The sequence below is a fragment of the Branchiostoma floridae genome, chromosome 2 (genome assembly GCF_000003815.2).
Source record: "Branchiostoma floridae strain S238N-H82 chromosome 2, Bfl_VNyyK, whole genome shotgun sequence".
NCBI classification, from domain to species: domain Eukaryota; kingdom Metazoa; phylum Chordata; class Leptocardii; order Amphioxiformes; family Branchiostomatidae; genus Branchiostoma; species Branchiostoma floridae.
Genome location: NC_049980.1, coordinates 8,720,809 through 8,744,645, shown reverse-complemented (window position 1 = coordinate 8,744,645; position 23,837 = coordinate 8,720,809). Strand labels below are relative to the sequence as shown.

At 41.8% G+C, this 23,837-nt stretch overlaps 2 protein-coding genes across 4 annotated transcripts in view; one reads left to right on the top strand and one right to left on the bottom strand.

Moving 5' to 3' along the window:
• The first annotated feature begins 15,857 nt into the window (after nt 1–15,857).
• LOC118403093 (monocarboxylate transporter 13-like) lies at nt 15,858–19,679 on the top strand. Its single transcript, XM_035801565.1, has 4 exons — nt 15,858–16,343; nt 16,601–16,744; nt 17,597–18,451; nt 18,912–19,679. The coding sequence occupies exons 1-4, from the start codon at nt 16,130–16,132 to the stop codon at nt 19,115–19,117; spliced, it is 1,419 nt and encodes a 472-aa protein (XP_035657458.1). The 5' UTR covers nt 15,858–16,129; the 3' UTR covers nt 19,118–19,679.
• Nucleotides 19,680–20,870: 1,191 nt separating this feature from the next.
• LOC118405378 (keratinocyte-associated protein 2-like) overlaps nt 20,871–23,837 on the bottom strand; it is a 4,582-nt gene continuing 1,615 nt past the window's right edge. For all 3 annotated transcript variants that reach the window (XM_035804883.1, XM_035804872.1, XM_035804864.1), the window contains exons 4-6: nt 22,982–23,045; nt 22,535–22,601; nt 20,871–22,391 (exon numbers count right to left, since the gene is read on the bottom strand). In XM_035804883.1, the coding sequence (XP_035660776.1) occupies nt 22,280–22,391; nt 22,535–22,601; nt 22,982–23,045 (243 nt within the window). In that variant the 3' untranslated portion in view covers nt 20,871–22,279. The remainder of the gene's footprint in view (nt 22,392–22,534; nt 22,602–22,981; nt 23,046–23,837) is intronic.

Here is a 23,837-nt window from a genome sequence, read left to right as displayed (position 1 = left end):
TCTCTTACAAAAGACGTGACGCGAGACGTCAACACAAGTAATTTTCAACTCTTCTTCACAGTTCTGAAAGTCTTTATTAAAGAATATCGATTTGCCGATTAGAAATTTGAAGAAGCATCCGGCAAAAAAAGCAATAACTGAACGTTGTATCGCTAGTTATTACATCAGTAGGGTTGGATGAAAAGAAATGGGAAAAAAACTTTAAAGATCGAGTGAAACAAACGCATGATGGATTACGAAGTTGACGGAACCGAAAGGTGGTATCTCACTGCACTTGGGGCACCGGTGCGGCGCTGCGGGGTTCGAAAGATTACGCAACGAATTTCATAGATAAAGGTCGACGGGTTTTCTTTCGTTTTGTGTATTTTGTTGTCTTCTAAGTCATACTGCTACGTGTTACGCAATGTCTGAATTATTTTAAACTAGAGTTCCACGAACACATGCCTTCGCCAAATATTCATGCCTTTAATCAAGACTTTATGGTCTTATTCATGTACTAGTATCACAAAAGAGGACCTACCCCAATAGGAAACGAATAAAACAACAGTGCCGCACCGGTGAGCGAACCCCACAGTGCCGCACCGGTGCCCGAAGTGAAGTGAGATCCCACCATAACGGTGTTGTCCCCGCCTCACCCCGCTGAGCCTCCCCGCTATGCCCCTGAGCTACACGCTAAACGCTTTCAGAGAATCCCAGTAAATCAAACTCGTTATCGGGGAAAACACGTTCGCCGGGCGCCGGCCGTTCAAGGGCCACTCTCTCCGTGCAGGTGAAGAGAATATCAAGGGGGCACAAACTCCATCATCTCCAGCCTTCTCTCGAGTGTTTTGGAGATCTCAGAAATCAACAACCAAGAAAATTGGCAGCAAGATTGCTGGTAATTGTGCCAACACTTGGGACGAGAGTCTTGCAGGCAGCAAATTGATTCCCGCCCAAACCGGCGCGGAGAAATCTTCTTTGCCGCCGAATACTTAGTGAGGATCAGAAACGCTTTCTTCACTCGTACGATGTGCGGGTTTCTTGCGGCATAGCGGCAGCGGCATTGCTTGAGAAAAAGACTACATAGAGCTTTAGAGACGGCATGTCGGCAATTTAATTTTAGAACCAGATCGAGTGTCTTTCCAATCGAAATCGACGAGAGCTTGGTGTTATCATCGCCTTGATGTAGACTTTGTGTATAGCAACGTCATATTAAATGCAAAATGTTATAGTAAAGGACGAGAGCTATCTACCATTGGACAGAACGCGAGATATCAAATCTAAAAGGGGGCGTTCCGCCTGCAGTACCGTAACAAGCCGCTAAGGGGCCAAATATCTAATCATTTCGAGGTCTCATCGAGACGTATCCGCATGCGAAACGTCAAGACAATCCATCTAGGATAGCATGTCCAGGACACTGGATATCGAAACCTGTTGCGGCACCGTAACGAACCGCTAGGAGGCCCAAAATCTAACCATTTCGAGGTCTCATAAAGAAATACTCGGGATGTTTAGATCTACCAAGACGATCAATTTAGGCCCTATCGAGTTATGCTGTTCGTCCGCAAACATATACACAAACGCTACCGAAAACACGTCGAAGGTAGAAGGACTCCTTACAGTTTGCCCTGGGCAAATATAACGACGTCTTCTTACACAGTAATTGTTGATATCTAAAAGAAAATTGCCATTGCGTGATTCACATCTAGCCACGAGCCACACCATGGTACGGTAATAATGAAAATGGCGATGGGATTAAGCAAACCTGTAAGATTTTGCAGATAAAACTAATACATCCATGTTATAGACTGCCATGTTATAGACTGCACGTACTAGCTAAGGAATAAGCATTAATACCCAGTAAAATTTGGAACATTTTTGTCAGGGAGGCCTGCATGCAAGGCTACATAAATGTCCATTGAAACCTTCCACACACCCCTCTATACCACCCAAGGCACTTAGCCATACGCCCACTTCAGGAGGTTTAAATTGGACCGCCGCTGTTGCACTTAAAGAGATCAAAAGTGACGGCGAGTTGAATTTGCCAATCAGTTTTGCCTTATGGCCATAAGTAGATTCCACTTTCTCAAGGACAGATGCACTATAAGGAGTTTGAATGCGTAGCGACTTTCTCAGGGTGACTACTTGGCCGGAGATGCACTTGACGATGAAACGTTTTTACCCGGAAATAACGTTAAAGATTCCACCCTCACGTACTTTACAAGAACGTTAACAAGCCCACTTTGCTACCCACTTTCCAGAATGAATGCAGGCGTTTTTAAACCCCGGAGGTAGCTAGTTTCTTAGAAGAAACTTTACGTGCGAAAAATGCATGAGACGAAAAGTTTTCATCCAAGATTTATGGATGTTATTAAGAAGCACGAAGACACGCTGTGAGCAGAGTAGAGGGGAATACCTTAACTCATTAAAACAGAGGCTTACCCCTCAAGGCGCCTTGATACCTTAAGATCATCCTAAATCTGAATAGCCCTGAGGGAGAAGATAGGCTTAAGTTCCCGATCTTACAATTGCAACTCCTGTTTTCTAAATGATTCTACAAAATCGATAATAGGAACCTATTTCACTAGCTAGGTTAATAGCCAAACGAAAGGGCAAATGTGATCACCTGTGTTCTTTCAACAGGTAAATTGGACCAAACTCATCCCCTCCAGCCCAGAAAGGCTGCCCATACCCGTAGGTGGAAAGTTATGGTACCTATTAGAGCAATGTTTGACCACGCAGGTAGACTACAAGATCGCACGCTTGATTACACTTTCCTTCCTCTTTTCTTTCCTTTTCAATGATACTGGGAATTCAAAACAATATCAACCTGCGTGCAGTGGTTGAGTATTAGACATGCCTTGACCACATGCAACTCCGGTCAAAGCGAGTTATGACGAACTGTTCGTGTCTTCTGACTGTATAGCTTTTGGATGCACGAGTGAATGTGCAAGCTATAGTAGCCCCTGTATTCAATGTCTACAGACACTTTCGTCAGGTCTGGGGTACTAATCCTGGTAACTAAAGACATTACTTAGTATATAATGCCCCTGTGCTAACAAATAATCCTAGCACATATAGCAAGGTTCAGCCGACAGGGTCACAAGTGTGGTGTAAAGAAATACTAGTAGGGCCCAAACATGGCGCGGCTATCCCGTTATGTTTTCTTATTTCTGAACTCACGAACAGTCTTAGATATTTCCACATTCTCCTGAAGGTTCTTAAAGATGCAAACTAACGTCTTCCACCTTCCTACTTAGACCTTGACCTTGACCACAAGGAGGAAAGAAAGTTTTTTCAAAAGACGATTTGAAAGCTCACTACCATCTTAGCTTCCAGCAAACAAACAAAAGTTACGAGGACAACACACGTGGACTATGATCGCATTCGACGATGCTTTTATAGGATTTGTAAAAGAGGAATTCAACTTATGGCGCAATACGGTTTCCAATAGACAGCCGTAGGAAAACCATTAGTGATAACACCCCCTTTTTACTAGAAGGATAGTTCACACGTGTGTATGTTAAGTCCGTATGAGGTCTGTATGGAGTTTCTTGACTCTGCCAGGCTAAAAATAGTAGAAATTGGACCAATATAGACACATAACATGCCAGAGGAGTCAGCTGGCCGAGGCAGTATGGTTTGTGACCCAGTTAACTACTCTGGTATGTTATCCATCTATGCTTGTCCATTTTCTATTCTTTTTCCAGCGGCCTGTGAAGCCTGGTAGAGGCTAAGACATCAATACGGTCCTCATACGGACTTGTATCAATATGCATGTGTGCACACACACACACACACACACACACGCACACACACACGCACACACACACGCGCGAGAGCGCGCGCGCACACACACACAAACAAATTGTCCCAAGCGAAATCCAACTTATTCCTCATGCAACATGGCTGATCAAATAGCCCAATAACCAAAATCTCGGCTGCAATAGATCAGATATGCCATAAGAAAGAATGGGTGACTTATAAAAGAGCCAAGCTGTGCGACGAGCAATTATGAAATTGTCAAAACGACTTGACAACATAATACCTATTCCAAATAATACCTTTCTATTGCTGATTTATTGATTAATAATTTTCAATTTGGAATGGCATTATATTTCCTACCGATGGCATTTTGATGCAAGGAAGTCAATCCATATGTCAATAACTCAATTGTGCAATACTTCATGGGGTGAACTTTTATCCAGTGTCTCGCCATTTGCCCCGAAGCAGCACCACATGTGCACAAAATAGATTGTTAATAATATAATTATAGATATTGCGTAATAAGTAAAAGTATGATTTGTATTGAGATTGTGCAGGCCTCGGGCCGGCCATGTAATAACTTTCGTGAGGCAGTCTTCGTCTGCGTTTTAATCATTTGTTTTATTGCTTGGAGCAACAGCAATTCTCAATTATTATTCTTTCCGTAGAGTTTAATCTTTAGATGGACTGGAGGAAGCTGGTCAGTGCCTTATGCTCCACCAAAGGGAGCGAAGATGATTAGGTAGGTAGGGTTTAATCTTACAACACTTTTGTGTATACACATGTAATAGACAACAGGCTCCGTTTTATGTAGACCAAGTTTGACCGCTTATAGGTGCGAATAGGTCAGTGAGAGAGGGTTGGGCTCCGTCTTCCAATACCATGCCCTAGACCCCCGGCATTAAAAAGGCTATGGGGCTACCTTTACCTACCTATTTTTCAGTGTATGTTATGTTACGAGGGGGGTTCAATAAGTTCTTTGCCTCACCAAGAAATAACAAGCACAACTCAGATTTTCAGGCACAACTTCATAGTATGAAGTCTTTTATCAATATCCTCCAAATTTCAAATCATTGGAGTCATTACTTTCCAGGCATTCGTTTTTCCTAAATTAGAAGGTAAGTGGCGAGAAAAAAGTTGTGTGAATTGTGATCAGACATGTGTGGGTCTAGTTTCCCATGCCATAAATTAACAAAAGACGTTGTCAAAATGTTTGATAATGATTCTCTTCCTATTTCAAGCAAAAAGAATTGGGTTTCTAACTTCCAGCAGCGCAAATTGACCCACACACTCAGGTCAGGTCAATTGTCCACGTTTTTTTCCTTCTCCCTCACCTAACGTTACTGGGTGTCGCCTGCAAAGTAATGATCACACTAATTTGAATTTTGGTACATATTTGTATAAGACTTTATACTTGACATCTATGCTTCGAAATCTGAGCTGTGCTTATTTTTTCTCGGTAAAGTCACAGCTCAGATTTCGAAGCATAGATGTCAAGTATAACGTCTTATATAAATCTGTACCAAAATTCAAATTATTGTGATCATTACTTTGCAGGCGACACCCAGTAATGTTAGGTAAGGGAGAACGGAAAAAATGGGACAGTTGACCTGACCTGAGGTGTGCGATCGAACTTGCGCTGCTGGAAGTCAGACACCCAATTCTTTTTGCTTGAAATAGGAGGAGAATGATTATCAAACATTTTGACAATGTCTTTTGTTAATTTACGGCATGGGGAACTCGACCCACACATGTCTGATCACAATTCACACCACTTTTTTCTCGCCACTTACCTTCTAATTTGCATAAAACGAATGCCTGGAAAGTAATGACTCCAATGATTTGTAATTTGGAGGATATTGATAAAAGGCTTCATACTATAAAGTTGTGCCTCAAAATTTGAGTTGTGCTTATTATTTCTGGGTTAGGCCGAGAACATATTGATCACCCCTCGTATGTCTCCTTCTTTTAAGTTAAAGTTAAAGTTTAGTTGATCCATAACTTTGTCTCCTTTTTTGATCGGCTCCTGATCATCTGTTGAACTTTTTGATCGGGTGTGAACTTCAGAATGGCGCAAACAGAAAGCGGGAAATCTTGTGGTTTTGTTTGTTTGGTTGGTTGTTTCTTCGTATCCGAAGATCAATGGTATCACTATGTTCTAGTAATACCTGTTTCCCATGAATTAATCCGCTCAGCTAAAGTAGCATAGCGACTAGTCATTTGTTACATAGAACCCTCTTACCATTGTTATGTATAAGCAACCACGTAGATATTAGTTTTGATGTTCTGTACATGTATTACACCCGCGAACTTTCCATACATTGTACCCGTACAATTGTTGCGCAATAAAGATTGACTTGACTTGATTTGATTTGATTTGAATGGTAGGCAGACAAGGATGGTTAGGCGAAGGTGAAGGAGGGGTGTGCACTTCCTTCTCCACCCACTCGTCTACTGGCGCACTAAGCCCTACAGGGACAGAACTGCATGCCACGTAAGACAGCCCCAGCAGATGCAGGTTTATTATTTGGAGTATCCGTCTCCTAGCAGGACTTCCGACCAAGGATGCAAGTGGTTCCTCCTACCCCTGACTCGTGTGTCATGGAAATGACACACGAAATCTTGTGGTAACCTTTTGCTAGACAACATGTGTAGTGTGCTCGGTGTGCGATTCGAACAATTTGTAACTTCCCTCAAGTCTCATATCCTGCCCGATCCCATGATTACCTGAAGTCTGATTGAAAGTTTTCTTCGAAACAGATGACATTTCACATTTAACAAAATGGCGCCTTCCCCGAACACTTCCTGCAGTTCCACGAAAACCGCTTATGCTTGGATTAGTTTTGATCAATCGATCTTAACAGAATCATAAGTACCGCATAAAAAAATGTAACAAGCGATTTACACTGCGGCCTAGGGGTCCTTGCGGAATTAGTCAACGCCAATTGTTGGTGCGACGATCACACGTATATTACTCAGACGTATGCACGCGTCAAGTTTTGTAATATCAGCATTTTACTTGACGTCCGTTACCATTTGATTGAACGGTGTACCGACCAGCATGGCGGTAATTTATTGTCAATTTTCCGGTAATTGCAGGAATTACGCACGATATTTCGCTGACCTGAGGCGCTTGAACCATGATTGTTGTCACCTGGAAACCGCGATGTAATGACTCTACAATAGATTGAAGGGAAGCTACGTGATCAAACTGTTCGCTCTTTTGACATGCCAGTGCGTGTTTGGCAACATACTGTAAATGCAGAAATTTCCCCGCCGGTTTTATGTTCGCGTTGCAAATTTACCGCGAATTTAAAACCACCGCGAACATTTTTTCATGGCAGTAAGAGTCTAAAGTGCATGGTGCTACCGCGAACTTAAAACCACCGCGAACAGTCCTTTCCCGCTAACGCGAAATGAAATCCCTGCGAACTTAAATGCATTTACAGTACGCGGTAGTGAACTTGCAGAGCGGTGCGTGAAGAGCGATTTTGAGTTGTGATTAAATTCAAAGGCACGAATAGCTACGAAATCGCAGTAACAAATACCGAGGCTCGTTATCAGTGAAAAGTGAAAAAGGTCAAATTTCAGGTACGAAAAAGTCACAAAAACGGGAATTTCTTGTCTGACAATTTGCTAATCAACGACAACATTTTTACTGGATTTTGGAACAGGACCAAACCACCTTACACGGGTGAAGGGAGCAATCTGACTTAATCTGTCAGAGGGTCTGGCTAGCTGGCTTCAACTATAGTTCTGGGGACTGAAATGTCTTTTTTTTTTCGGCTGTTATTAGAATTCTACATTGTCTTCTCAGGCGACACAGTACAACCGCTTCTAGGTGGTGGTATCCCACCCGTGGTTCCAATTTCTTCCAAGCTACCAAGCAACACTAATGTTGCGGTACATCTTTCGTAAAATGTAATAGGTGCCATTAGAAATAAAGAAAGCAGTGATGTTGCATGTCATTTTCTTCATGTGAAGTCGCAAGGGCCGGCGACGAGCTCACGTGCAGGAATGCGTATGTCTTTCCACCAAAGACAACTTTAATGTTCGCGGCTCATGTGTGAACCGTTTCACAGCAACTCTGCTAAGATTTACATTTCCTTCTCTCTCACCGTTTCTGAAGTACATCTTACCGCTCCTTGTGCGGCCACGAAGGAAAACACGTGAAATGTGGATGGTACTTGTGGGGAACTTCGTTAGAAGGCCGTTTGTTTGTAGATGTTCTGCCCTCTCTTGAATCTCGGGCGGTTTGTGAACAAGAACTTGAGAATCACATTAAGACGAACGTTGACTCTAGTTGTCCAATGTGAATGGCAACGAAGCGCTGACGGTGAAAAGTTTCGACACTTTTTTATTCTTTATTTTGTACAGACGATGACAATGTGGCACTGCATTCATGTGAGTGACTTATACTATTTAATAGTGCCATATACACAGTACAGACAGAAGGTAAAGGTAGTCTTCTCTTTTACCTCCCCGACCGAAGTCAAGTACCCATTTTTACACCTGGGTGAAGTGAGGATATTTCTTAAATCTGCATGCAAACGGACAGAATGATTTTAATACTTCAGAGTCCACTGCTACGTCTAATGTGTTTCAATGTCTATACCTTGTATAATTACATTCTGTTAGACCATGTTCGGTACCTTTCAACTAAAAAAAAACTTTTACACGAGAGCATTTTCGTTGCGACCATACGCCGCAAAGTCTCTAATTGACGAACTCCTGTATACAACTAATGATGACGCATTCCATGGAAAGATAACGAAATCAATTTTACAAATTCCTTAAGAGGATAATATGCTTTAAAAACTTCGATATTATCACACATATACAGATTATCTTTCGTCTACCCTGTAGTGCGTTCCCATGATTCTGACCTCCGGTAACCCTAATTTGTCGCCTCAGCACACAGCGCCACGGTGACATTTCGGTCGCTGTCGCCCTGCCAGACATCGGATTAGAAACGCCTCATGAAGAACCCACAAACATGTCTGCCGTAGGACAACTACATACAATTTCCGGACATGTTGTTAAAGGGACTGTCTCCTAAGTTCTCTTGTGTTTTATTAATGAAAGTAGTTTGTTTTGGTTCATCCTCGTGGACTGGCAAAAAAAATCCAGACGTCGGATTAGAAACGCCCCATGAAGAACCCACAAACATGTCTGCCGTAGGACAACTACAGTTTCCGGACATGCGGGTTTAGTTGTTAAGGGGACAGTCTCTTAAGTTCTCTGGTGCTTTTTAGATGAACTTAGTTTGTTTTGGTTCATCCTCGTGGACTGGCAAAAAATTCCAGACATCGGATTAGAAATGCCTCATGAAGAGCAAAAAAACATGTCTGCCGCAAGACAACTACAGTTTCCGGACACGCGGGTTTAGTTGTTAAGGGGATAGTCTCTTAAGTTCTCTGGTGTTTTTTTTTTAAATGAAATTAATTTGTTACGTTTCATCCTCGCAGACTTCACATTGAAGTGCTTTTCTGAAAAAAAGGGACTTTTGTTTCATAAGTCTCTTAAGTCCTCTGGTATCTTGAAAATGAATCGTAATCAATTCATCTTCGTAGTTGTGATACTGAAACAAGTAGTGGTGTTTTAAAAAAAACTATTTTCGGAAGGGTTAAGTCAGTTGCTTTCAACCCCCAAAGTTGTTTTGTACCTTGTAATGTATGTCATTGACGCCCCCATCCCCAAACGGGTATGACAAGAATCTATAAACGTATGTTATGAACAAACCTTCAGCGAGTACAAATTGAACAAGCGTGCAAAACGTCCTGACAGAATCATTAACTTTCCGAGTGGTGACATTTCCAAAGTCTTTGTGATAAACCATAACACACATGCACAGGCATAATGGGTAAAGAATCGTTAGTTAATGTAATCTGTAACATTACGACAAGCATTTCACATTGCATAAATCAACCTTTTAATCTGTACAATAGATTCCCCGCTATGTATGTACTTAATGTCTCAAAGAATACATGTTATGCTTCATATATGACTGCAGTGAAATATACAGTATGGCACAAGTACTGTGTTTCGCACATTTTATAAATGACTTAGTCATGTCATCCACGGCTTTATGCCTTATATATAGTGCTAAATCAAAGTATGAATTAATCACATAAGGAAAGTTTTTGGTTGCAAGTTCAGGCCCGGTGGCTAAACATGGTAGAAACGTAGGAGAGATACATGTTTGTTTGTTTGTTTATTTGTTTGTTTATTTATTCACACAAGAACATAAAACAATACAGAAAACAGTGCATAAAAACAGGCGCATTGAACATGTGACAATGAACATTACTATAACAAGAGTCACGTTGTTCGTTTATTTATGCACCACTTTTTTTTTAATTTTGTTGACGGCTCGCACCACCACCACCGGCCACACTTGGGTTAGGCCTCTAATCATAAGTATGTCCTAGACATCATGCCCCACGCGGGGTTTTGTCTAGTATTGTAAGAAGAAGAAGAAGAAGAGTCTACTCGAATCATAGTGTTGAATATTTCTAAACGGGTTGGAAGACGAAAAGCCCCACCTTTTTCTATAATTTGTGGGTTCTACGATTTTAAGAGGAAAGTGGTTTTCTGTCCATCTGTGAACGTAGGGAAGTTGGGAAATGTCTTTGTGGCTTCTCCAAACAAAGTGATTCGGTTTGGTTGAATGGACACTTCCACTGCTTTAGATATACAGTCTTTACAAATTTCCATTCCACTAGACGGTGACCGCGCTGCGTTCTCGCTGCGACCTGAATTGGATTTGCGCAACCATTGATTTCAAAATTTGAAATATGCTAGATGTTAAAGTATGACTGAAAAGTCAACAAAACACACAATGTGTAGAAAGATTCGTTTTTATCATCTGTAAAATTCGTAGAGTGATCTGACAAAGTTTAGTTCGCAGCGACGCTTTGTGCGTTTGGTTGTCTTTTAAATCATAGGTTTCAATCTAAGGAGCCCAAACTTATGTCACTTGTTCCTGAGCACAAAAGCTATCTAATACCATACCCAAATTTCGTGACCATGGCTTGTTCATAACACTAGATAGCAAAACCGGAAGTTGCGCTGCAGTACCAAGGGAAGCCGCTCGGGGGCCCAAAATCTATTCGTTTCCAGCTTTCCTCACACCATACCAACACACCAAGTATGAAACCAATCCACCCAGCCGTTCTTGAATTATCTTGTGCACAGACACACAGACACACAAACACTAGGGAAAATATAACCTCCATGAAATTCTAAGGAGGTAATCAGGGATTACACGAATGAAATTTTGGTCGCTGTATGATCATTCAGAGAACGCCGTCTATAGTGGATGGAGGGCCTTATATTACCGACAGGATAATAGGATGTGATACTGATTATGATAAATGTGCTGCAGTTGGCCTTTGGTTACCGGCCGACCGAAGGTGCTACGTGATGAATGTCCTCTCTCTCATCAAAGGAACGGCGTTGATATGACATAAACGGAGTAGCATGATTACTATACTAACAAGAGTTCCGAGACCTCATACCTTTTCAAAATGATGCTAACATTTACAACTGACGTATTCTGGTGTTTTCTATTTGATTAAGCACGGTTCTCGTTTGTCTAAGTTATATCAATTAATCATCCTCTCTGCTCAAATAACAGAACATGTCAAAAGTAGGAAAGTATTATTTCAGCAAAGAACTCTATTTCCGGACTTTCTTATTGATTATGCTTACTTGCTTAATTTATGTCACCTATAGTTGCCGTCAATATATGAAATCCCTGTGGAAAGTGACCACAAGTATGGTATCATATATTTATTGATTTATGCAAATTAGGTCTTCACTTCCTGTGTTTGAGAATTCAATTATGAAACGTCACTTATTTTCAGAAAATCCTCACCAATGATGCAGAATACCCTCTAATTTGCATAATTGCCATCTTATTATATCAACGACCTATTGGTTACATCGACGACGACAGTCAATGTAACCAATTTAGGCATAACGATCCGTCAACCCCCTTCTTTAATGACTTATTGTGTCTCAAAGTCTCAAAAAATTATCGGCTCTTGCAGATCAAACATGGACGTGAAATGGAGTTGAACACTGCCACTGAACTTGTCTGGTGGACCTTCACAGCCATTCGTATCCTGCAATTCAGAGGACACCGGAGAAATGGCAAGATTACACTCTGGGGAGACCGTAAAAGGTAAAGTGTCCGGTCCCTTTATGTAACGTACGATAAGATATGTCAGTTATGATGTAATGCACGATAGAGGCAACAGCCGCGAAGGCACTCAGACGGATATCTTATTTCCAGTTTGCTTTCCCAGACTCTGATATGATTTATGGTGAGCTACTTTCCTCTGGCACACTGACAAACCCATAGGCAGTCGATGAAACTTTCCACTAGTGATGGGTCACCTGGACAGGTTTTGTGGCAGATCATGAGCTCGAAAAATGGTCTTTCTAGAGACTGTAACGAGCCCTACAGAGTCAGACTGTCTGGAGAAAGACTTAGATTTTGTTCTTCATACTTATCTCTTGATGTAGAAGTAATACTCACCTGTATCTAGTAATGGACACAAGTGTCGTAGACTTTATATGGGGATATCCCCTTTTATTACAATTTCGTCCAAGCCATCAACTTATACTAATGTTGCGGTGCGTCTTTCGTAACACATATAATAACTGCTGTGGAAAAAACAAAACAATGATAGTGACAGTAATTTGACTGTTATCAAGTCGTAAAGACCGGTAACAGCATTTTGCACAACAAGTCGATAGCGTTTCCATGCTTTGATTACAAGTTAGTAGATATATAAAAGCTGTTTTAATGCCTTATGATACGTTATTACGACAATGAAAGGATGTCATAGAAATATCATTACTACTGCGGCAGAAGAAATACATTCCCTGCTGCTGTGCGACTGGGCAATCCGGTTATAGGTGCACAGGAACCAATATATGATATTGTCGTTATGACCCCGTTATGCCATAAATTCACCATATCCTTTAATGGATATTAATATGTCCAATACTGTTACTTGTTCTTTCGCGGTTTACCATCGTGCGAAGTCATCACGTCACAGTCAAGTCACACCAATGGGTTGTTTTTCCTTCCTTCACGCAGTTGAACAAATGTCCCTGCAATTCTCAAAAAAGCTGCTAGAAGGCCCAAATTTGTCTCTCATCTATCTGACCACAAGAGCTATCTATCAATCCTAAATGTTGACCATATCATGCCCACAAAACGATATATCAAAATTAAAACCGAAATTTCTGCTGCGGCACTGGGGAAGGGTACAAAAATCTATTTATTTCTCCTATAGGACAAGACCTAACCACATATCAAATCTTCTTGGTGAAAGGCAACTACATGTACTCTGCTTTGTGCATGTTGAAGATAAAATACATACATGCCTACGTATAACTCTATTCACAAAAGGATTTAAAGAGGAAGATTTGTGGCAGCTAAACGTTACCGTTCAGAGCTCTTGCTCAATGACGCTTTCAACTGGAAACACCGTTGGCAAGATCGTTAAAACTGATATCAAAGTTACTACAATGGATGGACCTTGGCTATAACAAGGTGTTTTGAAGTACCCCTTGCGCTGTGGTTACAGCTGGCCTTAGGTAGATTGTATGGGGTATCATGAGTTATCTGTGATTGAGAATGAGAGGCCGTGGCCTATAGCACGCCCTGCTTACATTGATGGACGGGCATCGTGCGGACTAGTGACGTGTTGAGTACGGGTAATCCAGTAACAACCGACCCAAGGCCAACCTGCCTCCATAAAAACGCTACTAGCTAAATCCACCCCCAATCCCCAAAAGGATATGTTATGGACGCTTCCGTATGTGTTTAGGCTTTAGAAACGTCACGTAGATTCAATTACTATGAACTTCAGAATGCCTTCAACATACATCGTCTTTTGCCATACGTGTAGACCTTGAAGTCATCTTTTGTTCATATTTACATGGAATATTGTTCCATCAGAAACCGTGTGAACATACATGGCTCGGATTTTCAAAGCAACCATGATTTACTTCAAGCTTTCCACGATGAAAACCATATAGAAAACTATCCGAGCAAAGCGAAGACAAGCAAAGTTACAGGACATAATGCATCATTCTGAAGAATGTCAATAGAAAGTGACGCGGAGCTAGAGGCATATATACCAGTCGTTGAAATCACGAGAAGAGACTGGTAACAGAATTCGGCAAAAAGAAAATAATTGACCAGGAGTGTCAGTCCAAGGAAAGGTTTATATTTTTCCATTCTAACTAAACCCTCAGTATAGCCGGACTCCCCTAGGCCTTAGCAAAATATTATTTTTCCTTCATACGTCAATGAAGATTAGAAATCAAGGTAATAAGATATGCTAGATTGCAGTTACTCAACCAACTGGATATGATTTTTCAAAATCATATACAGTCGCTTGAGCAAATGCTTTTGGGCATATCATTCCTTCAACAAGCGTAGTTAGTGTAGTAGAAATTAGATCGATGTCCACGATGTGAAAATTGATAGAGATCGTTGTAGACACACCCACCAAATTGAAAAGAAATTGCTTATAGTCTGACAGATTAGAGGCTGATTAAATGAGTCTGTTTACGAAAGCATTGTCGTTTCTTTCAATCTGAGTTATCGACCTGGCAGGGCTATTTTATCCTACATTGATTGCAAATTTCGTAGGTGTAAATATCATGTTAGACTGTAATGATCAAATGGATCGCTTGGTGGCTCTTGTGTAAAGCGTGCGCGTGCATCACACCGAATATGTCATTGGAAAGTTGTATATAAATGTCCATCAAAATGATACCTCAATGGTTATGATCACGGTTTTCTCGATAATACACAGACAAAACTGACCTCTTCGCCATACATGTAGCTAGCTAACTAAGGATCACTGAAGGCCCCCGTTTCACTAGACGGTGATCGCGCTGCTACCTAGCTGCGACCTAAATTGGATTTGTGTGACTTCACAGTTCGAATAGTATGCCAATAGTATGCCAGCCCAGCGATCTTATTATGCGTGACGTCAGCAATTGGTCAAACGTACCAAGTGTAAAAGTATGACCACAAAACACACAGTGTGTGAAAAGATTCCTTTTCTCTATGAAAGTCGTCGATTGTTTATTTTATTTTCAAATGTCCTAGTGGTAATGTTAATATTAGCTTTGCTAGAGTGCACTTACCACTGTGTCTTGTCTTATATGTATACCAATAAAAAAATAAAAACAAGTCGTCGATTACAACCCCGCGATCTTATTATTCGTGACGTCAGCAATTGGTCAAACGTGCCAAGTGTAAAAGTATGACCACAAAACACACAGTGTGTGAAAAGATTCCTTTTCTCTATGAAAGTCGTCGAGCCGTCTGTCAAATCGCTCGGTGGCGCCGTGTGTGGCGTAACTGGTAGAACGTTCGGCTCGGAATCTAGAGGTCCCAAGTCCGATGCCGCCGTGCCCCCGACGTTGTGCCCTTGGGAACCGCACTTTACACGACCTTCCTCGCTTCATCCAGGTGTAAAAATGGGTACCTGACTTCGGTCGGGGATGTAAAAGAAAATACTACCTTTACCTTCTGTCAGTACTGTGTACGTGGCACTGTTAATATAAGTTACTAGCTTGAGTGCAGTGCCACATTGTCCTCGTCTGTCCAAAAGCAAATAGCTCGGTATCAGAGGTCGTCGCTCCAGTGCGGTTTTATGTACACGGGACGGGCCGGGGTTAGAGTTCAACCCGTGCCTGAACCCTGCTCTGCCGCGCTGTCCTGTTACAAAGGTATGCCCTCTGACAAATGAATATGTAACGTTAACACTAACAAGAAGAACATTTTCTATGGTAAAATATGCTGCAGAAGATACAAACTAGGAACGTTGACAATCCTGTGGAAACTGACAGAGAACTAATAGAGTGGAGAAAAACTATTGTAAATACTTGTTAAACAGCGTTGTTAATTAACCTTTAACCTGTATATGTACTTCTTTACATGGCACAGTAACGGTTTGTTTCTAGACATGCTAGCCTTGAGTCCCGTCGGGATTTTGCCACCAAGGATCTGCTTGGAGATTAGTCATCACCGTGTGTAGTCAGGAAAGGCGCTGTATACATTATTATTTTCACTCCACCATACCGTAGGTATGGTAAATTTATATCGCCGAAATAAGTAAGTCGGAGGGTTAAAACCAACTACTTATTTTAAGATCACGAGCACCTAGTGCTCCCCATGCATTGGTTGTCTTCATGGTTGTACCAGAAATGAATTTATATAGGACCACAGGGAGATCAACTGAAATACAAATACTGTAAAGCCAAACGTGCCATGTTCCACCATCTCTTTTGTTTCGCCCAAGTCGCTTTACTCCCAGGTTTAACTTAGACCCCCTGGGGAGACACCATGACGAGCCCGACCCCCCAAAGCTCCCCCCAGCCCCCGGACGGCGGATGGGGTTGGATGGTGGTGGTTGGCGCGTTTATAGTCAGTGGCTGTACGGCGGGAATCTTCCGCTCCCTCGGGGTTTTCTTCCTGACGTTCAGCCGACAGTTCCAGGCCAGCTCGGCGGAGACGGCGTGGATAACCTCTATTCTGATGAGCGTCACGTATTTCCTATGTGAGTTCAACATCAGCATTTTCACGCACCTGATTGTATTTACGATATCGTGCAAGCAGTAAAGTCATCATTCTGTTTTACTTCTGGAACAACTTGTCAGTGAGTTTGTTTTGTTTTTAAATTCGCACCAAGACGCCCCAGACAGATACTTTTGTTGGGTCCATTGTGTTTATTCTCAGAGGTTGGTGGGGAAGATTGTGCGATTGTGATAAATGTGCAATAAAGGTCTTCTTCATTCATTCATTATTTCTCCGTAGCTCCGGTTGGTACAGCCCTGGCGAGCACCATAGGTTTCCGCCCCACCGTCATGCTGGGAGGGGTGCTGTCGGCTGCAGGCTACATCATCAGCGGTTTCGCGACCCGCATGTTTCACTTGTACTTGGGTATAGGATGTCTGACAGGTCGGTCTTGTGGATTTCTCAACATTGATGGCCGAATTCTAGTTTTTCTGTTTCGCAATTGATGTGAAATACCATAGTGCAATGCTAAACTTTCTTCCAAAGGTATACACGGATCAAATTTTCAATGACCACGTGCACTTTCGCCTACTTCAGGATCAATACTTATGACCAAACACTTCAGAACGTAAACTCAGTCGCGCAAGGTTACAACCCCGCGACCCATTATCACGTGATCGTGCGGATACGTTGCGTCAGCAATTGGTCAAACGTGCAGGGAAGTTTAGAACTCAATTAGATTCTTTGAATACAAATGCCCAAGTCCATTGTCGTTGGAAGTCTCTCAACACAACCACATTGAATCAACGGGCCTTAACGTTTCACTGCACAAAGTCAGAATACTGGACACTGAACAAGACTGCTTTGTAAGATGTATAAAGGAGCTAGGTATACATCAGAACACTCATCAGTGAACAGAGACCCCCCCCTCGTTATAAACTTCCTTGTGCGTTTGACCATTTGCAATTGCTTACGTCAAGAAAGTTTAGCATTGTACTATCATGATTACTACCAACACAGATGGGCTTTCATGACGTGAAATATCATTAGACTAACCAACCTATATCCCATACATGTGTGTATGGTGTGTCCACTACACGGCGTTCACCGAACGACAGCGAGCAAAAATGGATTTGCGTAACCCTTAACAACAAGATTGGTGCAAGATGTAAAAGTAAATTTAAAAAATCGTTCTCTAATTAAATAGCTATCAAATTCGTTCAGTGACCTGTCAAATCGCCGCTAGAGGTCTGCAAATGAGGCTAATGATAACTCTTTCTTTGTTGTTCCAAACAGGCCTTGGATATGCCCTCACTCTTAGTCCCGCCATGGCGATTGTCGGGCAGTACTTCACCAAACGACGCGCTCTAGCCAACAGCCTGACCCTGCTGGGCTCCAGTGTCACTTCCATGTCGTTCCCACCGCTCTTCCAGTATCTGATGGACGACTATGGTCTGAAGGGAGCTCTGCTCATCATAGGCGGCATCATGCTCAATATGGTCGTAGCGGGGGCATTGATCAGACCTCTCGAGGCCTACAGTGACAGGAAAGTCGAAAATGGACCTAAGACTGCTGAGAAGCCAGGGAAGAACGGAATGACCAACTCGGACACCGTTCTGGAAACTAACACGACAAAGAAGTGGTCAGCAGCTACAATGGACTTTCTCAAAACTTTCTGGGCACAGATGGATTTTAAAGTTATGAAGATACCTGCGGTGGCCTTGTTCTTGACGTCGATGTTTATAGTTTCGTTCTGTCTCATAGTGCCGCCGTTGTACATCGTTCCTCGCGCCAAGTACCTACAGATCGAGGACTACACCGCGGCCTCTCTCCTCTCTGTCATCTCTATCGCAGACATGGTCAGTCGGTTGGCAGTCGGGGCCGTTCCGGACAACTCCAGGTTCGGCCGATTGGATCAGTTTGGACTGAGTCTGTGTCTGCTGGGCATCTCCAACCTTCTATCTCCCCTAGCCAAGACGTACCCGGCGCTCGTGGCGTACGCTATCGCGCACGGGGTGTTCTATGGTGCCTTTATCCCGATCTCACTGACGTGTCTTGCCGAACTCGTAGGCCCGAAACGTCTTCCCAGTGCAATTGGAATTTTGATGTCCGTACAGGGGTTCGCGTCGCTGTCTGGACCGCCATTTGCAGGTTAGTAAAGATGAATACTAAGGCATTTGATGCATCTTAAGCTGAAAATATTTCAAATGAACTTAGGCATACCTTTGGTTCAAGACATGCAGTATTACAGGACAGTATCTTAACAACCAATTCCTTCTTGAAATGCTCCTGCACTTCCAGAACAAGCTGGTAGGGAGCTAAAATTTAAGCCACTTCTTTCCATAAATTAGAGCTATCTACCACTATGACGTGGTGACCGTGACATCTTCAGATGAAAAGATACAAAAACAGGAAGATCCACGGCAGTTCCGTAACAAGCCGCCAGCGAATCTAGGGATTGATATTTCCAGGTCTCACCAAGTCCACATACCCAACACTCCATTCTGGTCTTCTCTAGTTATCATGTTGACAAACAGACAGACGGACAGACACTAAAACATAACCTTCTGGCGAAGGTAATAATGCTATTAAACCCTGTATGTTTGTCCAGGCTGGCTGTTCGACGAGACCAAAAGTTACGACGCCACGTTTCTCCAGGCAGGCGCTGGGTTCCTACTGGCCGGACTCTTGCCGTTCCTTCTGCGACTCAGGAAGAAACGACCGACGGACACTTCGGGGTCACTGACGGACATGGGCGACACCGAGAAGGCTGAAACTGGCATTCTACTGGTACCTGCGCGTGAAACCTCTGTGTGATCATTTCTGAAAACCATATAAATACAGTGAAATATATCTTTGAAGACGATGGAAAGCCTTTGTAACTCTGCCCTCCCATGTGAAACAAAGATCTTCATTTATAACCACATACAGCCCTGACGTGAACCGACGTTTCAGTGACTGTCTGAATTAATGATCCGGAAACAAAAACAATTCTACGGCTACGTTAGAAATAAATCAGGTCTGAAGAACGATGACTCCATGAAAACATCACCAATTGATGTTGAAATTGATTAAAATAGTTTGAGTGAATAAGTGTAAAGCCTTGTAATTTGACACAAAATTGCTAGGTGGCGCACATGCACGGCACTCGTCTCATAGCGTAGAGATCACTTCTGGAGAAAGTCTCAGCATTTTCGAATGCCCTTTACGATTGGTGCTTGATGTCGTGTTTGTCGTATTGTATTTTGTGATCTGAACTATATTTGAGCAAAGGCACCAAAGTTGACAGTGGAAAATTCACAACGCCACACATCCCCCGCGCAAGACAAATTATGGAGTAATGTTCAATGATAGGAGTGTGGAAAAAGTCCCCATCCCTGACCAGAGAGCGAGGTGAATACTTTTCCAAGCTATAAGAAAGAGTGTGGTTGGTTGGGTGGGGTAAAGCTACTACCCTCCTCTTCACATCTCCATTACCTTCCTACTATCCTTATTTTACCCGACTTTTGGCAGTGTTCCTCCCAACCAACTTCTGCTTTCCCTCCCCAGTCAAACTGTGTGCATTTTGTGATATATTTATATACCCCTTGCCATTGTGCTCATTTGCATAACTCCCCTGCTTGGTTACCTCAAAAATTGAGTTAATTGACCACCTGTCTGTGGTGCGCGATGACAGGTGTAGCGCTATGAGTGCCTGACGTCACGGCGGACCGATGCTGAACAGAGCCTACACCATGTGTGCCCTGGCCGAAAGCGCAATTGCAATTGTCACGTTTTATCAAAATCTAACTTTGTCATCAACAATATCCTCCAGAGACTGAAAGGATCGACATTCGAGATGACAACGTTTTAACTTCTTCACCACACCGTTTTCATTCCTTGTCCCCTCAGCTTGGTGTACAGACCCCCCTCACTAGTGCCACCTAGCAACAGCTTCTAGAAATGCAGCTACACGCCCGTCCCAATATTTGACATGGATCCCCTATCCATACATGGCAAATAAGTTAGACCTCTCCATAGAAAAGCATGAAAATTACTAACCCCAATTTCAATGTTAAAAATTTTGTCTTCACCAGAAAGTCACATGGGTCATCTATATCACCATTAAAAAAACGGTGTTGATCGGCTCAAACTCGAATGCTCGCTTAATTAAAGAAACCTCAACTTTGTGTTTGACACGTTTTCTCCTGATACCTATGACCGAACAACTTAAATCATTCCGCACGCCAACTTAACTGCTGAACAGAGCAAATTTTGACCAAAATGGGAAAGCATAGTCCCTGCCTGTTCCTTTTAACCCAAAAAGTTTCCAGGTTGGGCCAAACTTTTCAAGGAAAGAGGTTTTTCAATGATTTCAGGTTGCACTATAATCGTATTCCCATTTTGTCCCTTCTATACTACACAACTAAACTGTAACATCTGTCCTACAGTAGTAAGACTTTGATCACTGCGTAAAACCCAAGAAAACACACTCTCTTAAGACGATTGTCCATGTAATTTTTCCGACTACTATATCCCCGCGACTCAACCTCTGCTTGGAGAGTAAAGAAAACACACCAGAGCCAACATCTGCAATTATCAAGTATTATTTTGTTTGCTTAGAAAATCACTTTTTTGATTACATAGTTTCTTTTTCTTTTTTTGTGTCTTTTCTTGTTATCCAAAAAAACCAAAACAAAAAATGAACAAAACATTGGAATGTTACAAACAGCAACAAACAAAGAGGACAAATCATCATACAAAATATAGCGATACCCACGGGACATAAAACATATACTTATCTTAGCGTTAGGGACCCTCCCAATCTTTTCAAAGTCAATGTCATCTATAAGGGGGCTGAGACATTCAGACAGCAGTCCTTTGTGCTCTTTTTTGTCAGTAAGTTTGATGTGTTCATTTGAAAATAAAAAGTGTCGACCATGTAGAACACAAAGGACAGCTGTCCGGAATACCATTATGCAGCAACTTCTCCAGTCTTCATGTAAGGGAATAATAGAGGAATCTGATATCTAAGTACATAAGTGATGTCTATCAACCATCGTCGGGGATAACCTCGCTTGTGTAGCCAAAACATGCAATTCAACAAAGAGTAGGTCGAGGTAGATATGACACCAAAATCAGTTATGCTAAACAGACATCTGTCAACTTAACATGTGATTCTTAGAAATGCAATCCCCCTATAATGAGTTAGAGGCACCATTCTTGAAGATTGACACTGACTGGTGCAGAAGTCCTGGTAGAAAGAGTTGGAGTAATGTTTCTGTTAAGCTAGCCACATACAGGAACTAGTACAGAAGACCGTGCACTCGTTTCCCAACACAGAATGTACATAATCTACAACCCACTCTTTATACAAAATGTACATGTTCTGTTTAGGTGGGGTATCTAGCAATAGATGATGATATGTCATAAAAACACTAATTTAGCGCTAGGGCTCTTCATAATGAGAGAGACGTGCAGGCTGGCTGAGAGCCTTTGCTATAAAATCTATTCCGACTGGCTTACTGCTAGATGATTTAAGAGAAGTTTAGGAAAAGTCTTTAGGTTTTTGATTGATAAAAAGTCCCTAGCTGCCAGTTGTCATCTAGATGAGATGGAATACAAACAGTGCATTTACTAACAACTGAAGCATTCAGTTCTGTTGGTTTAGATACCAGAATGTGACCAGAAATTACCCTTGGTAATAATAAAAATGCTTTTCTACAAATGTATTTCAGATTCTTATTTAATATTCCTTCAGAATGTTTCCTATTGTATTGTTAAAGTACATAGCCAAAGCAGTATTCAAACTCATCTATTTTTGTAGCAACAGGCAGGGGGATTGGAGTAACTACTCTTACAGCAATGTCTGTCAGATCTGACCACCCCCAAAATGTTAAATCAAGTGGTCCAGTTTTCCCAAGAATCCTTCAGGCAGCATGAACCACTAGACAGCACAGGGGGTGTGCAGGCCTGTTGGGACCACTGCTAAGGGCGAGTCTATTTCCTCTTCTTTGTTTCCTTGGCAGGTTTGCTGGGAGTGGCGATTGGTGCGTACTTGGATGCTGAGACCTTGTTTACGTAGTAAAGAGCCACCAAGGAGAAGATGAAACTAGAGTGGGGACAAAAGGACATGGCGTCAATTCTGTATCTGTATAGTTATTGGTTGTTCCATCTTCTTCAAAAAAGATATACATATGCATCATCTGTTATTGCTAGGAACTGAAAAATAGTTAGTCTTGAATGGAAACTCACCATGTTGTGACACACACTCGGTGTACCAGTCCTGAAGCAAACATGGCAACAGCTAGAGCAAACAGAACTGAAAGGAAAACAACATATTCATCTTGTTAGGATACATCATCAAGTGCCTTTGTGGATGATTACCACTTTGACACTGTGAATGCTAAGATGGTCATTTGTATCATAACTGTGTTTATTTCAGTCCATATTCAAAGACTTAAATGATAATCTGGTCTCCTACTGGGTCGACACAGACAAGAACAAAAATAATCTAATTACTCTCATAAGAATTAACTAAGAATCTCTAAGATATAGCCCTTTTGCTTATTTTCTATCCCTTCCTTTATTATGACCACAAAGGTTGTAATGTGAGCCCCACTAATAATATGTTTGCTTATGTTGACTTTCAAGATACCTTGAAGATTCATATAATTATTGTCTAGGACAAGTAAACCTCACCTTCTGGGAACACCTTGGCTTGGAAGCCACGACCAAACAGCCAACTTTCAAAGTTGCTTGTGGCCTGGTGAAGATTCAGTCAAGGTTATACATGTACCGAGTATAAAGCTTCTGTTATTTAGCACAATTGTAAATTTTCTCCTTGATTATGCCAATCAAGTTACAAACCATTATGTTGGTCTTACCTACAGGTAAAAAAATCATTAAAATCATCTATCCCTTTTGGACTTATTCTGTTTCAAACTCTGCAAACTTAAACACTCTCTGCAGTACCAAAAAAAGCTGCTGGGGGCCCAAACTAACTTCTTCCTGACCATGAGAGCCACCTACCAAAATTCTGACCATAGCTTTATATATAGAAGTAATAAAACCAGTAGTTTCACCATAACAAGCCATTGGCCGCCAAAAATCCTACCATACTTTGAGGTCTCACCAAGTGGTGAATATCTACCTTCCCAGAATGCATCAATACACATCCAACAATGCACACCCCAGATGGCTTACTGTGGCCCACAATCATATGGATTTCTTATGTTACCTTTCAAAATACAGCATCTAGTATAATATTATCAGTATATTTTTAAATTCTTGAATTGTTAACACACTCAATTAGTCCATGAGAACGTCTTGATCTTTCTTACTTGCCTACAACTTTATAAATTGTGTGATAAACATTGATGTAATATTCAGGTCAAAAATTGTTCCCAAACTTCACCAAATAGCAGTGTTTTTTTCAAAACAGCATTAATTGATGATGCTATACTACTTGCGCATCGGATAAACACAAAAGCACTAAAAAGCACTCATGGAAAAGTAAAGAAAATGATATTTGTCGACAATTATACAAAAACAATAT

Coding starts and splice junctions, on each gene's coding strand:
- LOC118403093 (XM_035801565.1), top strand. CDS start 16,130: ATGACGAGCCCGACCCCCCAAAGCTCCCCCCAGCCCCCGGACGGCGGA. Junction 16,344..16,600: donor GAGCGTCACGTATTTCCTAT/GTGAGTTCAACA, acceptor ATTTCTCCGTAG/CTCCGGTTGGTACAGCCCTG. Junction 16,745..17,596: donor GGGTATAGGATGTCTGACAG/GTCGGTCTTGTG, acceptor TGTTCCAAACAG/GCCTTGGATATGCCCTCACT.